Consider the following 13,674-nt stretch of genomic DNA (forward strand, 5'->3'; position numbering starts at 1 on the left):
CCCATCACACAAATTGACTTCAACCAACAGTCTGTGTAGTGTATGTGCGTCCTGGTGTGTGTGTCGTTGTTTGTGGTAAGGTTGTGTGCGTTGTGTTAGAGGTGAGTGTTTTGTTGATGTGTGGGTGTGTGAGGGTGTGTATAAGTGTGTATTATCATTTGTTATTATTATTATTTATTTATTCATTTTTTTTTGGGGGGTGGGTATATCCACTTGGTCTAGCAGTAGCAGTGGTCAAACTCTCTGATACGAGCTAAACCCATTTGCTATAGTAACAGTTTGGTCTAATCTTCACTTAGTCTAATGGATAGGACTTGGTCGAATATGATTGGTCAGTATCCAAATAGCTAAATGGTCTAATCGCCTTTTCGTCTAAATCCCAAATAAATATTTCCAGTCTATTACAGGAATTGACCAAGTGGTGTTAGACCAATTAGAAATTAGACCAAATAGAAATATGACCAAATGGAATTTAGACGGAATCGTAAATAGGCAAAATAACAATAAGACCCAAAGGTAAATTGTATACGAATGTTAATTAGACCATGTTCCATTTCCAAGCACTAGGCGCCAGCGATATCATTACTCCAACTCCAGTAAGGAATAATGATATCTTTGTACTATTCCACACGACAATAATAAGGTCCTCGGAAACCTCTCCCTCTAATTGGCCAATTTTCTGCAAGAATTGTTTTCTTAACCAGAAAGATACATAGCTTTCGTCAGACAGATAACTCCACTTTTCGAGCATGACCTAAGGATCGTCCAGAATCACATTTTCGACAAACCCTTGTTGATGTTGTTAATGCGCTTTTAAAATGATAATCCTATACACTTCGCTGGTACTCTTTCAAGGTTTGTCTAAAAACAAATCTTGGAATGACAATAGAGCTGGTTCAGTTTATCACCTCTTCCGTTTGCTGCAGAATTGACAACCAGTTTTCTGTACTTTATTTATTAGAATGATCGTATATTTAGTAATCTTTCTTCTCATAATAATGTTTTCTGCATGTGAATATTTTTATGCAAGATATTAGTTTGTCCCAAAAATCGTTTTATATTTTTTTTCTTTTATCTGAAGCAAATAATTGGTGAAATATAGGTGGGACATGAGTTTTCTTTAAATATTTTTTTTTATTTTTCTTAAAATATAAATTTTATTTCCCTTTATCAATCGGTATATAAAAAAGGCAAGCACGCTATAAAGAAGAACGAAACCATAACTTTACCATGTTTACGTAATCGAGAGGACATCCAAAATATTGCTTTAGATTCATATTCATAACATTTGTTTTTAGCATACATGATGTTTTTCAGCAACTTAATCGTCGGAAAGGGGTCGCTCCTAATAGACTATTATTTTTCACATATTATTTTTTTCTAGCTGGTTGCCTAGATCTAGTTAGCCCGTCTAATTGCAATTTGTAAGGAAATGTGTATAATCAGGGAAGTGGGAGTTTAGGGCTGCCGAATGCCCATTGCTATGGAACAGTTTTCCCATTTTGTTAATCAGTTTTGGGTGTCGCTTTGCATGATGATGTACATAACGAATGCATTGTGTTATTCATTATGTTAATGAAAAGAGGGTATGTATTTTTATCAAGGTCCATCTGATATGAACAAAAAGAACCAATCAAATATCTGAAAGTACAGGCTTGGTGAAAATCCCATCTCCCTTCTTTTATGTTCTGGTCTAATAATCTATCATGTCTGTGTATAGGAAAAGTTGATATGACAAGCAAATTACAAAGGGCATAAGTACTTCAAATGCACTTTCCCGTCTGAAAAAACCCCAATATATTACGACTGGGGCACAAAAATTATGGCAGGGGTCACACAAATTAATGCGGGGGGGGGGGCACTGCCCATGCACCCCCTACCCCGGTACGCTAATATATTGTAAGGTATCTAACCATTCAACTTTGCACCTTCTGAAAGGTGCAGCTGCAATAGGTCTCCTAGGATACCGTACGTGGCGTTGCTAGTCGTGCACAGTTGAAATATCTTTTTTGTCTTCGAGTGCACTCACCTTTCAATTTCTCATTTATTCCACTTTGACCGGTCCATTTTCCTCCGACCCGTCTCTCTTTCGTGCACTGTTAATACCCCCATTCCTTTTCTAATTATCTCTTCTTCTTCCTGCTACTGCAGGCAAACTCCTCAATCGAGATATAATTGCTGCAGGCGTGTGTGGCTACTGGCTTGTGATGGATTTGAATTAATGACGTGCCTCTGAATGAAAAATAAATATTTGAATTTTGTTTAGCCTTGTCTTAAAACCATGTCTGGTAGCAGATTCCATTCAGCCACCCACATTATCTTTCATGCGTTTTGTATTTACCATCATTTCGCTCGACTGTCTGTCATCAGGAGTCACTCCGGAGTTCCGTTTCATAAATGACTTACAACTGTTTTGTAACTTTGCAATTATGGCACCAATCATGGTAACTTGGCTCAACAGCCAATCACAATCAAGGTTTCGATGGTTTTTGCCACATCAGCAGGGTTACCACAGATCAAGGAGCAAGTCCCTACAAAGTTGTAACTCTTAACGAAACAGGCCCCCGATGATCGACTCAGGTAAGTGTTTCATACAGCTTTTTTTAAGAACTATATTCCGTACGAACGACTGGTTCTGCTTTCTTGGGGTAAATTATGCGTACCGAATTTCCATTGGTTTTGGCTTAGCTGTAGAAGGGATCACCAGTCGCTCATTAAGTCGCTCTTAACTTACTTATGAAACACTCACCAAGGCATCTCTTCTAATCTCGTCCAACTCATCAATATCACCTGCTTTACAGTTCTTTAAAGGACTTCACCTTATATATATCGCGACGAAAGATTATTCTCTCATCTTTCTCACCTTACATTGTATAACTCCTCCCAACAGTCCTTTCCAGGACTAACCACATCTTGCATGTGGTGGATTGTGAAAACCTCTCCAACGTTACGAGTTGAGTGGAGATACTCTAACTGCAGTGTTTCCACTATGAAGGAAATTTCCCGAATCTCGGGGAATCCCAATCATCTCCAAGACATTTTTCGGATAATCTTCGACGAATATTTTGTTTTGCGAGGTCTTTTAATGAATATAGTTTCTTGGCGATATATAACACAGACTAGTAAACTCGCTCTTCGCGATTGTCGTTCGATAGTCATATTTGAAACAAACTAATAGTAAAGTTACACATTGGATTTTCTGTCGTTGCTCCATCTCTATAGGTACTCTGTCCGCATGATGTCACAGTATTGAGACAAATAACACAAAGACATTGGAAACATTTTGATGCAGTCTTTAACTTTATTACCATTTAACTTTAATAACATTGACGCATAGATTTCACAACGATTTTATGAAGCAAATACGATATCACTCACTTGATCATTTAGTTATTTTTAGTGTAGAGAACACATGGATATACATGGGCAAAACCTTAGCTTGATTTTGGTTGAATTTTAGAAAAAATGATATGGACCGTCAACAACAAGGATTAGTGACTGCAGATCGATAATGAGAACTGTAGCTGATCGCTCAATCTTCTATAAGAACCGATTTCCATGTTTATGATGGGATAGGGTGGTTCTTATATTCAAGTCTTAGATTTTGGTTCATAAAAATGATGTTTTTAATTTGCATTAATAATGAAGAATTGCTGAGAGAGGATGAGGACAATTGATAACTACAATGCAATGTGCTGAGGGGAATGTCGAACTTCCAGTATACATACTCCTGACGGAATTGCAAAAAAAATAATTCGAATTTCGAAACTTATATCTGTCAGCATTACATTTAAACCCTATTAACAACAAACAATGTAATCAGTGTAAAATTAAGTCAAAAAATTATAGAACATTCTCATAAAGCGAATTCTACGTGCTCTAAATGGCATCGTTTACGTATCCGGAAATGAGCCACTAATTTCTGCAAGATTGTTTAATCGGAAGCATAATAAATGAGATATTAACTCGATAGACCGATCGATACTCGATAAACCGGGAAAGTTATCTCGATTTAAAATACACATCCGGGATGTTTGAACGCTTCATGTTGGACATTCAAGAAAAGATGCTCCTCTGTTAGATCCTGCAGGAGGTTCTTGGTGGCGGTGGTAACCAGAATACTTTTCACTGCAGCCATACTGCATCCATTGGATAGCAACAAAGCTGCGGCACCTGCAGAAGGGTTATCATGGAAATGAATAATCATTTAATACTTTGACATTCAGTATCAGACACTGCGAAAACGCCGGTGTTAATCTAACACCAGTCTGGACCATAATATCGGACCACACACGAGATGAGTTGAAACAACACCTGTTGAGAATAAAACCGATGTATTTCTTTTTACACTAATTGGTGCTGCTGAATTGCCAAATTGGTGTTAGCCTAACGCTTAAACAGTGTTGCTGTGGACCGATATAGATACCAGGTTGGTGTTAAATTATTCTGCGTTTTTGCAGAGGAGTATCAAATTACCCAGGATTGGTAACATTTGTAGTTTAAACGTGTTGATTCGAGACAAATGGGAACATTGCACTCTTTTAACTAGTATATCGAATGCCGTATTTTAGGGGGTGGGGGTACTTGAGGTTCTGAACGTGCCCCCATAGAACCGCGCCTTCAACCTTTTCCCACAAAGTTTCTCTTTCTCCTCTTTATCTCCCTCACATCCTCTCTCTCCTTCTCTCTCTCTCCCTCTCTCTACCAATCTCTCTTTCTCTCTGAGCCTACCTGCAACAATTGGAGCAGAAAATGATGTTCCACTGCTGATTTCGACTGTTGTGTTACCCTTACTGGAAGCGACAGTGAGTTTATGACCAGGGGCGAAGAGCGTGACACACTTGCCGCGATTGGAAAAGCCAGCCTTGTGGTCCTCGGTCTTCGATACCCGAAGACGGGACGCTCCGATGGTGAATACCTGTCAGTTGGAAGATTTGTAAGATAATTTTCACACTGATGATGTATTACAGACAACAACATTTATGTTAAAGTAATCTACTAACTACAACTAATTTTCAGGAAAAGAAGTGATTTTATATACTTACTGGAAAGAACACGGCGTGTGCCAGAGTGCACGTGTTCACAGCAGTGTGGAACACAATGTGAAATCGCCTTCACATTGGGTGATTTCAAGTTCAGTGTTGACCTTTTGGTGTTGGTGTTGGGTCAATTTTTACACGATTATATAAAAACACCAAACATAAAATGAGGATGGTCCCAAAAAGTCACTCACTCATTGTTGAGATGTCAATAATGTGATTTGAATCATTTTAAAAACTCTGAATAAGTTTTGGAGCTAGGGGAATTAATCAAAATTTCAACACTAACACCAACACCAATGCCAACACCGAACTTGAAATCACCCATTGTTTAATTTGGCATTTCAACAATTTGAATCACATATTCACATAATCGACCATGTGAACACACTGTGCACTGTAAAAACTGACACCAATTGGTATTAATAGAGGACCACACCCTTAGGTGTTAAAATATCACCCTATAGATTGAACATAACACCAAAGAGTGTAAATGTAACAACCATAGGTGTTGTAATAACACCTACATGTGTAAAACTGACACCACCAATTTAACACCGGTGTAAAATAACTGGTGTGGTCCTCTATGTACACCGGTTAACACCACAGTTTTTGCTGTGTGTAGAGTCACACTATCGAGGTGTCCACAGTGTGAAAATATTTTAAAAGTATTGAATTTGGGCATTTAACAGTGTGAATAATATTTCCAGATAGTCTGCTATGTGAACACACTGTTTTACGCTGTTGTCCTTCCAGTGGGGAATATGTTCTAAGCTTTCCTTGAGAATTTCTTAAAGAACTCTTACGTCAAATATACGGCTATGTTACATTTTTTTGGCTCTTATGCGCAATTCACGGCTTTCTAAAGTCATTACACGCCCACACACATTACATATAAAGAAAAATACAAGATTACTGAAAATATAGTGATAATGGTAGATCTATGCTTATGAGCACGTCTTGGAAACAGAGCACAATGTACAGTTACAGGACAGACATGACATGAAGCACATGAATCTGTTGTGAACCTTGATGATGATCTTTTCTCTATCTCTCCCTCTTTTTAGAGTACGGTTTGAATTTGGCCGCAAATGTTAGAATTTCCTCTCCGCGACGCACAGAGGGTTCAAGTACACAGTAAATATATTTAGATTGCCCGTCAAATGACAAAAGACAGCATGGATGTCTTTGGCGAACGGAGCAGCCGTTTCGTCCTAAGTTTCGGAGCTGACGAAAAATTACAAAATATGTCGTTTGTCCAGAGTGAAGGAAAACAGTGCTGTCTTTTATTGAAAAAAAAATCGACTAAGACTTCTTGGTTGTCCTTTGTCATAAAGGACATTCGACAATTCATTTTCTATGTTCCTGAACCCTTCTTACATGATCGTGGAGCGAGAAACTCCCCTCTGTACTCACATGTTCGCTCCGCCCTGGGGAGTAGTTGCAGGCATCGGCAAGATCGGGGTCATTGCCACTGCCGTAGTTGCCGGCGCTAACGACCACGAAGCATTTCTGTGATATTTTCTTGACGGCTTCATCTAACGGTTTCGAGGTAGTGGGCAACGTCAATGAGTACGAGACCACGCACTTGTAATCACTTGATTGTGCCTCTGCATACTGGTGGACCAAATCGAAACCTAATGAATGAAAACGAAAGCGAAGATAGAACGTGAGGAAGAAAACTTACCCTAGGGTGAAGTTCAAACTTTTGATTTTTCATTTTGAGACCATCTTCAGGATGATAACTGAAAAAGGTTTTTAAACGAAACTTTATCAGTCACATAACAAAGATGCAATACATCTGAATAAAATACAACTGAACTCAAATCGAAAATAAGAGGGTACCAAATTACAGTGGTTCTCAACGAAGGGGAGCAGGTCAGCATAAAAATACGATCAGGTTGCCAGTCATGAAGGCAGCCAATTTCGAGGAAGGTTCACACGGATTTGAAGAATGATTGAATAAATGCATTCTAAGATGATATGTTATTTTTCTTACCCAAGATAGACTTTTCAATGGAACCAGTGCCCTGATGATTGGCCACACGGATGCTTTTGACCTTTGCCTTTCTCGCAACACCAAGAGTTTGACCAATAGCAGAGCTAGCACACCGGGTCCCGTGACCGTTAGGGTCGCCTTTTGTAGGGTTCTGATTTTGAAGCAAAAGCATCAAGAAAATAAAAAAAACCCCAATAAATTCAGAACATATATAGCCGGGAAACAAGTAGTGCTGTAAAATCGAATGCCATTCAAGAATGTTTCTTTAGCACTTAATAATGTATTAATAGTATCTTATTATTCACTTAATTTTTTTTAATTCAATGCGCAACTAATGTAAAAAAACAACACGATATTGATCAGAACTTGAGGCATGCAAAAGTGATCAAAGATTAGAGTCAAAGTTACCATTTTCTTTTAATATCCACGAGTAGTCATTTTGGGGGCTTTATACGAACAGAGGGGGGGGGGGGGTGCGGAATTTATTTCAGGATAGCATTTCAGCATGTGGAGCGTTGTGGCCCAGTGGATAAGTCTTCTGACTTTGAAACAGTGGGTCGTGGGTTCGAATCCCAGCCATGGCGTAATTTCCTTCAGCAAGAAATTTATCCACGTTGTGCTGCACTCGACCCAGGTGAGGTGAATGGGTACCCGGCAGGATTAATTCCTTGAATGCATGAGCGCTGAGAGGCAGCTCGAGCTAAAGCCGGGGTAATAATAATAATGACAACGCGCCTCGGAATAGAATATTTCGGAATAGAATATTTCTAGATAGATGGTGCTATATAAATGCCTATTATTATTATTATTATCAATATTCTATGTCCACATGTTGTCAGATGTGACAAGTTTCTTCGATTCTGATTGGCTGAGAAGCACTGTTATTGTAATAAGTCTTCTTTTTAATGCTCCTCTGGTGTCTTGTATGGCGCTTGTATTTGATTGGTCATTATTAATAACGAAGTTGAGAGATTCGTATCGCCAATAGATTTTGAGGAATCGCCTCTCTATATCTTAAAAACCACTCATGGGTTGTATAAGTTAAAATCGGAAAATATTACTGTTAAAGGCGCCCAGGGTCAGAAATCTCTCCCAAAGGGGGGGGGGGACAAAATAAAAAAGGTTATCACCCCAACTTTAAGGTCATTTCGACGAAAATAAATTTGACAAGCAAAAAGGGGTTTTCATCCCAAAGTAAAGTTATCTTGTCCTAAAATACACGTTTTATATCGACTTTGAATGATGCATTTTTTACCATTATAAAAAAACCACAAAAAGTAGGGGAGACATTTGATATTGTGTCCCCCTACTATTTTGAGTAGGGGGACACGTCCCCGTTTCCCTTGGATTTCCGCCCATGACGGCGCCCTCCAAATTTCTCAGAATGATAATAACGCTCGAATGATATAATCCCCATTGGTGAGGAAGCAATATAAAATCTATTCTGAAATCTACATACCTTTTAATGGGTTTATTTGATGAAATACAAGAGCAATACCAAACGAGTCAAATTCATGACGCCATCGACTGTGTTATCAACCACATTTATCTATGCATAAACAATTTGTAAAGTTAGCAGACATACCTTTTTTCTTTTTTTTTAATATCCGATTTTTATGAAATATCTTGGCATTATTAACCTGGTCTGAGCTTTTTCCTTTTTACTGAAAATCATCTTTAACTTGAGCTTGTTGTTTTCAACTTGTTTTTTTTAACCAATTCTGCACCGTTGACGTAAGATTGTACAACTAGATACAGAAACAAGACATGTTTTTCGATGAAATCGGAAATGCATATTCTATATACTTACATTCATATTGAAGGTATCTGCATAAAACTCAGCCCGTTTATGTCCAAGTTCACCGAATTCCGAGTGGTCGGTGTAGACTCCTGTGTCCAGGATAAATACGTCGACACCGTCTCCGCCATCTTTGTCGCGAGACGTATAGGGTGAGAGACAGGAAGAAAATACAGTGACAGAGAGACAGAAAAGAGAGAAAAAAGTGCAGACAGACAGACGGATATAGAAGGGGAGTAAGAGATGGAGAGAGAAGAAGAGAGAGGGGGAAAGAAGGGGGCCAGGGAGAGAATAAGGTAAGGGGAGGTGGGTAGAGGGGGTGCATAAGAGAGAAGGGAATGAGTTGGAATGCAGAATGATAAACAATTCACATAGTTAATAACTGATGATTATAGTATTAATTGGAATGATAGCCTTTCTCAACACTGCACATCATAAGAGCCATTATATTTTTTGAAAAATTTAAATAATCCCAATTAACTGACAAGGCAATAGGGTAACATTATATGGTAGTGGGGGCATGCATCATACCCGCATACAATCCTGAAAATAAAGAGGTCAAATATATAAAAAGCAAATCATTTGACCAACTCTTGAATTATTGGGCAGCAACGTGCGGTTGAAAAACTTTATTTTTCAAATTTTCCTTACCTCTTAAAAAAACCCATAGGTATTAGCTATCAATTGGCACCATTTTTATTCATCAAATCAGTCATTTAAAGGTATTTAGTTATCTTGATTATAGGCCATATCAATTTGCCGTGCCTGATTATGTTTTGGTTTTTTTTCATTGGGAAACTGTTTAATTTATAATTTACCTTAATGCATATTGAGTTAATTTTCCTTTGGGGCATTAAAAAACCCACAATTTTTGACATCCCTTCTCCCTTCCCATCCCCGATACGATCGGCCCATACTTTACCGATATTAAATGGCTCGTTGTCCAGTGGAAGAAATTTTTGGTCGATACGATCAATACCCCATGACTGGATATCGTCAACTGATGAAGGGTCCGATATATCGTCTGTGAACTGGAGGGCATTAGGTTCGATTTCATAGCCCCAATCGTGCACCTGGCAAACGATCAGAAATTACGATTCTGGTTGATTGTTATTCAAATATGACTGTGTCTTCTTGAAATCATTTTGATATCGAAATAATTTTCGATTCTCTACCACACATTTAATTGTAAAGAAATCTGAGACTTTCGCCTTTGGGACGTTTTTTCTGTGAGTATGATATCTGCATAATCTGAGAGAGATAGCTCCATACTTGTGTAGTCATGATGAGTGGTGAGTGTCAACTCATACTTGATAGTTTGGAATGGTTAATACACATATCACGGAAACCCATCTCCCCCTATTCATTCATCTAATGAATCAAGACTCTAGCAAATCTTAGGGAAAGACACTTTCGTTTGAGATTTTAATTTTTTCGGAATGCGAATCTATTTTTGACAAAATGATTCTTTTGTTTTCCCAATGTTTGTGTTGTAAATCAGTGAAATCATGAGTCATAAGGTCACCCGCTTATGTTTTCTTTCATCTTTTGATTATTCCGAGTTTGATAGAAAATTATCTGAAGTCTATCTCTATTTCACCGTGTCAAAGTTTAAGGAACGTGGCAAGGCGTTAGTCAATTAAAGCCGTAGAGTCACCAAAAGTGTTACGTGATTCTTTAGAATTCCCGTTATTTTTTAATAGGTGAATTGACGAGTGATGTAAAATGTATGATTTAATTATAGTTGACGATTAAAGCATGAAAAGAAGGTAATCTCTCGTCTGTATATGATCGGAACAGTTGAGAACCTTTTCGAGCTAGCGTGCGCATGGGACTGACAAGAAATAAAGGGGAAAAATCATTGTACAAATGATTCTGCCACATTATATCATTCTATATTTTGTTTTACTGGTGAGTCATTTTTCTTATAAATATAATATTGAATTCAAAAATTAATAATTTTGTGATGCTTGATATTGATTTGTATTATGATAATGGGATTAAGCCATAAAAAAAACACTTGGAAACAAGATAGCTGACTGCCCTACTCTCATTTTGTTTTGCATTTTGTTTAGTTTTAAATTATAAAAAAATATTGTTATCATTAAAAATATTTTAATCATTAAAAAATAAATAGTATATGCCTATGGAGAAAGTAGGCCTACAACAACCCTCGCTCATCAATGATATAAACATCTTTACCTCCTCGACGCAGTCTGTACTCATCTTCACCGTGGCGGCAAACATCAATTCATTTACGACTGATTTGACAATGGCATCTTTGCAGTCCTTCTTTTTCGATAGTTTCTTCAGAAGTTTGTTTAGGTCCTTCTTACTCTGCGTTAAATAACGATAAAGAAAGAAAATATCATTAAAGTCTGCCTAATGCTCGCCCTGCTATACGATGGTAACCTGCTACTCCTCAAACCATTGCTACTCAAGCCATATTCAGCTCACCTCATCTAGTTTACAGTCCCTTTCAGGACTTCCCTCACTTTCAAGAAAAGAATAATTCTAAATTTCTCTGTTCATTCTAACTTGTCTTTCCATTTCAATCTTTTTGCCTGTATTTCCTTCCCTTCTTCATAATACACACGGTGAACCGTAAACCTTCTCCACGTTAATAACGTAATAGTTTTGGCCAATCTCTATGGAAGCTTTAAAGTGCCATTGACTTGCGGAGATGTTTAGATAATAAATTATCTCGCCAAGTTTATATATTAAATTCATTGTTTCAACATGACGAGAAACTTTGTCTCGCCAAGTTGACGTATGAAAAGTTGTATGTCAACATGAATAGATACGATATCTCCCCCATCATCATCTTGATCATCATCATCATCTATGTCATCATCTATATCATCATCTTTATCATCATCATAATCATCATCATCATCATCATCATCATCTTTTTCGGCAAGCAAAAATTCAGTAGGAATTGAGGTAAGAGAGAATCACATACGGATGCGGGGAAAAGACCAGTATGGTGACAAATAAAATAGTGTGGCCAGTGAAAGAAAAAGAAGATGAATTCCTAAATTGCAACCATTAAAAATCCAATATCATTACCTCCGCTGTGATGATGTAGGTACTGGTAACTTCCTCCTCCATATTCTCCCCTATACTATCTTCATCTTCACAGCTACACGAGCCCGAGCCAGAATCTGCATGACTGGGTGGTGGGAAGTGGAGATTGGAGGAAGGGGGGGGGGGGTAAAACATGAATATTGTTGTGATATTACATTCAACCGATGTGTTGGCTCAGTTAGAGCGTCCGCCTTACAACTGGGATGTCGAGGGTTCAAGCCCCGGCCACGTCAGACCGAAAGATGTTAACAAATGGGAGCCTTGCTGCTACCCTGTTTGGTGTTCAACGATCTAAGAAATAGCTAGAGCATCGTCGATCTGGTGCTGATTAGTTGTTGCTGGCCCGCGATCTATTGGGCAAAATATATTATTTCAGCGGAGGATTTATATTTCTGATTTTCTACTTCGACCAATCAAAAAATGGATTTTTATCAAATTAAAATGTAATGATAATAGTGATGACATTTGCAAGAGCTCTTGGAACTCTTGTTTGTCAGTGGACAATCTTATGTCTAAAAAAAACAACAACCTGGTGCCCGTAACAGAAAAGCAATGATCGTACAGCACTTTTCTACGATTGATTCCATTGACTACACTGTACAATCAATCGTGAAAATCAAGCGTACGATCAATCGCTAACCTTGTGTTACGGGTAATAAGGGGATAACTAATTTATGAAATTCCTCTGTCATGATTATTTTCTACTCTTCGATAGACTTTCGATACAATTATTCATTTTGGATGGTTGTTTTGATTATCTATTCAGGGGCAGTTCCAGCGGATGATTCTTGACATTTTTTATTACAAAATATGGGGACCCATAGGCGGAACGTATTTTCGTTTTCTGGGAATCTGATGCCAGTTTCAAACCTCTCATTGTATTTTCATATGCAGGGGCCGACCCCATCCCTTTTCAGTAACTATTAAAAAAAACCTTGAAAATATAAAGAAAAAGAGGGACCGGGTCGTGCAATCAAAAAGCTAAGAAAAAGTGATGTGACCTTTAATAAGAATTTCATGGCGCCGTTCTCGGTAGCCAAGGTGACAAAAATCAACCAGTAAAAAAATCATACAATTTCAGCTTGAACTGACAGTGCTTACATCGAAGTAAATATAACAATATGGCTCTTTTTTACCTGACATAAAATGCTACAGCCATGCACACAAGTAGTGGTATCAGAAGCTTCATCTTGATCTGCTCAGGTAGCTCAAGACACTGGCAAGAATCTTCAACAGTTTGTCCTGGAAGTCAGAATTTGTGGCGCTTGAACTGTATCTTCTCTTTTCAGCTAGGTATTTCTGAGTACTCCTGGTGTAAGATGCCCAATAATCTCGACACGGGCCATTCTCCATCTTTTATACTTTTCTCCTGAGATAAGAACAACCTTTTTTCCCGTTTTCTTATCTTTTTTGTTCTTACGTCTACTCAAAAGACAACTTCAGGACGTGACAAGGACAATAGGCAACAGGTCGTGTATTGCGTATTGAAGATTGTATGTCATTAACGATATTTTTTCACCGTTGTTTCTCCATCAGCTTGTACGACCGTCACGCACAGTTTCTATACAGATAATTATAGATCATCTGTTTGTTTTGTTTGGATTTTGGCAGTTATTTTGTTTAAATTATGACGTTATGACATTTCGATACCAATACGTTTATGTTCAAATTTGAAAAAGTAAAATGTTTATTTGAGGAGTAGCGTTGAATATCATTAATCCAAAATGTGTTGATTGAAAAATGATGTTTTA

At 37.9% G+C, this 13,674-nt stretch overlaps 1 protein-coding gene across 1 annotated transcript; it reads right to left on the reverse strand.

Moving 5' to 3' along the window:
- Positions 1-3,298: 3,298 nt before the first annotated feature.
- On the reverse strand, positions 3,299-13,238 carry LOC121412692 (subtilisin-like protease 1). The gene is made up of 9 exons (XM_041605469.1): positions 13,060-13,238; positions 11,906-12,008; positions 11,039-11,173; positions 9,759-9,909; positions 8,849-8,967; positions 7,039-7,189; positions 6,456-6,676; positions 4,732-4,918; positions 3,299-4,173 (listed from the first exon to the last, which is right to left on the reverse strand). Exons 1-9 carry the CDS (start codon positions 13,110-13,112, stop codon positions 4,013-4,015), a joined length of 1,281 nt encoding a protein of 426 aa, XP_041461403.1. The 5' UTR covers positions 13,113-13,238; the 3' UTR covers positions 3,299-4,012.
- Between the last annotated feature and the right edge of the window lie 436 nt (positions 13,239-13,674).

This window comes from Lytechinus variegatus, chromosome 4, assembly GCF_018143015.1.
Source record: "Lytechinus variegatus isolate NC3 chromosome 4, Lvar_3.0, whole genome shotgun sequence".
NCBI lineage: Eukaryota > Metazoa > Echinodermata > Echinoidea > Temnopleuroida > Toxopneustidae > Lytechinus > Lytechinus variegatus.

What these genes read in the sequence shown, in the direction of transcription:
- LOC121412692 (XM_041605469.1), bottom strand. Translation starts at nt 13,112, where the DNA reads ATGAAGCTTCTGATACCACTACTTGTGTGCATGGCTGTAGCATTTTAT. An exon ending in CAACGAGCCATTTAATATCG is followed by an intron (nt 8,968 to 9,758) that starts GTAAAGTATGGG and finishes CTCGCGACAAAG; the next exon opens with ATGGCGGAGACGGTGTCGAC. An exon ending in CATTGAAAAGTCTATCTTGG is followed by an intron (nt 6,677 to 7,038) that starts GTAAGAAAAATA and finishes TTCATTCATTAG; the next exon opens with GTTTCGATTTGGTCCACCAG.